Source organism: Alosa sapidissima, chromosome 20, assembly GCF_018492685.1.
Source record: "Alosa sapidissima isolate fAloSap1 chromosome 20, fAloSap1.pri, whole genome shotgun sequence".
Lineage (NCBI taxonomy): Eukaryota > Metazoa > Chordata > Actinopteri > Clupeiformes > Clupeidae > Alosa > Alosa sapidissima.
The window spans coordinates 29,411,329-29,413,828 of NC_055976.1; the positions used below are offsets into that span (position 1 = coordinate 29,411,329).

Sequence of the window (2,500 nt, forward strand, 5' to 3'; positions counted from 1 at the left end):
GAAAGTGGAGGTCTCTGGGGAAGAGCTGCCCTACGACACCTCACACATCTACACAGGAGAGCTCCACGGTAAGACACACACACACACACACACACACACACATATATACATATATACAGTACCATGAAAAGTATGTGAACCCATGCTAAAGTTGACGCCTTAATTAAAAACAATGAAGAAAAATCTAACCTTTAAGGACACCAATTTTCTTTGTGAATGAATAATGTATCATAAATAAATAAATGTTCTTCCTTAAAATACAGCGGGCATAAGTATCCACACTTTTTATACACCCATATGCTAAATTCCCATAGAGGCAGGCAGATTTTTATTTTTAAAGGCCAGTTATTTCATGGGGGTTAGTTATCATACATTATGCTTTTAAATGCACACTAACACTGCCTCAGACACATCCACATGCAGTCTCTCACACACACACACACACAAAGAGACTCACACATATATACAGACACACACGCACACACACACACACCTCTGTGAGAGAGAAAATGAGAGGGAGTCTGCGCTGCTTTGTTTTCAAGGTTTATAGTGAGGCATTGTGTGTGAGTTTATTATTGGTTTAAGTCGTTAATCATTAGGCATTTCAAACCACACACACACACACACACACACACACACACACACACACACACACACACACACACACTTATCATTAGGCGTTTTACATGTGAAACACACAGTAGCTCTAATGTGCTGTTCACTGGGGTTATCTTAATAGCTAGTTATCAGTCATGATTTCAAACAACACACACACACACACACACACACACACACACACACTTAATTAGTCACTGTCAAACAGACTGATAAACACAACCATGCCGTGTGTGTGTAGGTCAAACTCCCACCTCATTAAAAGTGTCCTTTCAGACGTTCTGTGTGGCGTTTGACAGATGGTGGTTTGCATTGGCCTGCGCTCTGAAGATGTCTAATTGGCAGACTGCTTTGATAATTGGGACTGTGTGTGTATGTGTGCGTGTGTGTGTGTGTGTGTGTGTGTGTGTGTGTGTGTGAACATGCGTGTACATGCGTGTTTGTGTGTGTGTGTGCTTGTTTTTAAGTAATTTAAGAGTTAAGGACGTTTTAGTACAAGCAAGTCCACTGCCGCTGCTGTTCCGCGGAACTGGGTCAAAGACAAATAAGGTGTTTCAACCTGCCAAAAAATGACAACCGAAAACTGTTTTCTTTATATAGATATACATTTTTAAAATGATTTAGTTGATTGGACGTTTTTAATATTGTTGTATAAGTCTTTCAGTGTGTGTGTGTGTGTGTATGTGTGTGTGTGTGAGAGAGAGTCTTTTTTTGTTCTTCACTTTAGTGAACAACAGAGTGATATTGGCAGTGAATAATGTTCAGAGGGAGAGAGTGGGTGGTTTGATCTGTGAGTGTGTGTGTGTGTGTGTGTGTGTGTGTGTGTGTGTGTGTGTTGCTCGCCTACGTGCGCTGTGTGTGTGTGTGTGTGTGTGTGTGTGTGTGTGTGTGTGTGTGTGGAGATTGCGTAGAGAATGGGGAGGCAGTGAGATCAGTGGTCCATCTCACTTGTGCGGAGGCTCTTTGCCAAAGCCATAATTACAACAAACACCCAGCTGCTGACACAAGACAACAGTAAACAAACAATAGAAATAGATAGAAAACTCTCTATCTCTCTCTGTCTCTCTCTCTCTCTCTCTCTCTCTCTCTCTCTCTCTCTCTCTCTCTCTCTCTCTCTCTATATATATATATCTCTCTGTCTCTCTGGTCTGTAGATGTCATTATCTGACACAGGAAGAGAGAGTAGGGGCCTCTAGTGTCTCCTCTTGCTTCCTACTACTACACACACACACACAGACACACACACACACACACACAGACACACACACAGCTATACACACGAACTTGAGCATACTCACACATGTGCACACACACATACTCTCTCTCTCTCACACACACACACACACACACACACACACACACACACACACACACACACACACACACACACACACACACAGGAAACTGTCAGCAGGTCATCTGTGTGTGTTTGCGTGTGTCCTTCCTCTGGAACTGGCGGAGTTTGGAGACACTCAAGGAGACGAGAAGTGGAAGTACAGAGACTCACACACTAACACGTACACACACACACACACACACACACACACACACACACACAGAGGCACACTCCAGGCAGACACTCTCACACAGACATGCTGTCTCTTACACATACACACACACACACACACACACACACATACACTGTGATCTTGGGTGACACCCGCAGCAGTCATACTCTCTTGTAGCCTTCCTAATTGGATGGCTGTGAAGGTTGATGGGGAGGAAAGCCAATCAGAGTTAATGACACTGACACTGGGAGCATAAACCCGCCCTGAGATTTGCTCCTTCATAAGTCAACCTCTCCCAAGGGTCTCTGTCTGTCTGCCATCTGGTGTGTGTGTGTGTGTGTGTGTGTGCGCGCGCCTGTGTGTGTTTGTGTGTGTGT

General features: G+C 44.0%; 1 protein-coding gene across 1 annotated transcript in view; it reads left to right on the forward strand.

Annotated features, from left to right (window-relative positions):
• adam10a (ADAM metallopeptidase domain 10a) overlaps positions 1-2,500 on the forward strand; it is an 84,902-nt gene that overhangs the window by 55,091 nt on the left and 27,311 nt on the right. Inside the window, exon 3 of the mRNA XM_042073952.1 lies at positions 1-68. This exon is cut by the window's left edge and continues 51 nt beyond it. Within this exon, the coding sequence (XP_041929886.1) occupies positions 1-68 (68 nt within the window). The remainder of the gene's footprint in view (positions 69-2,500) is intronic.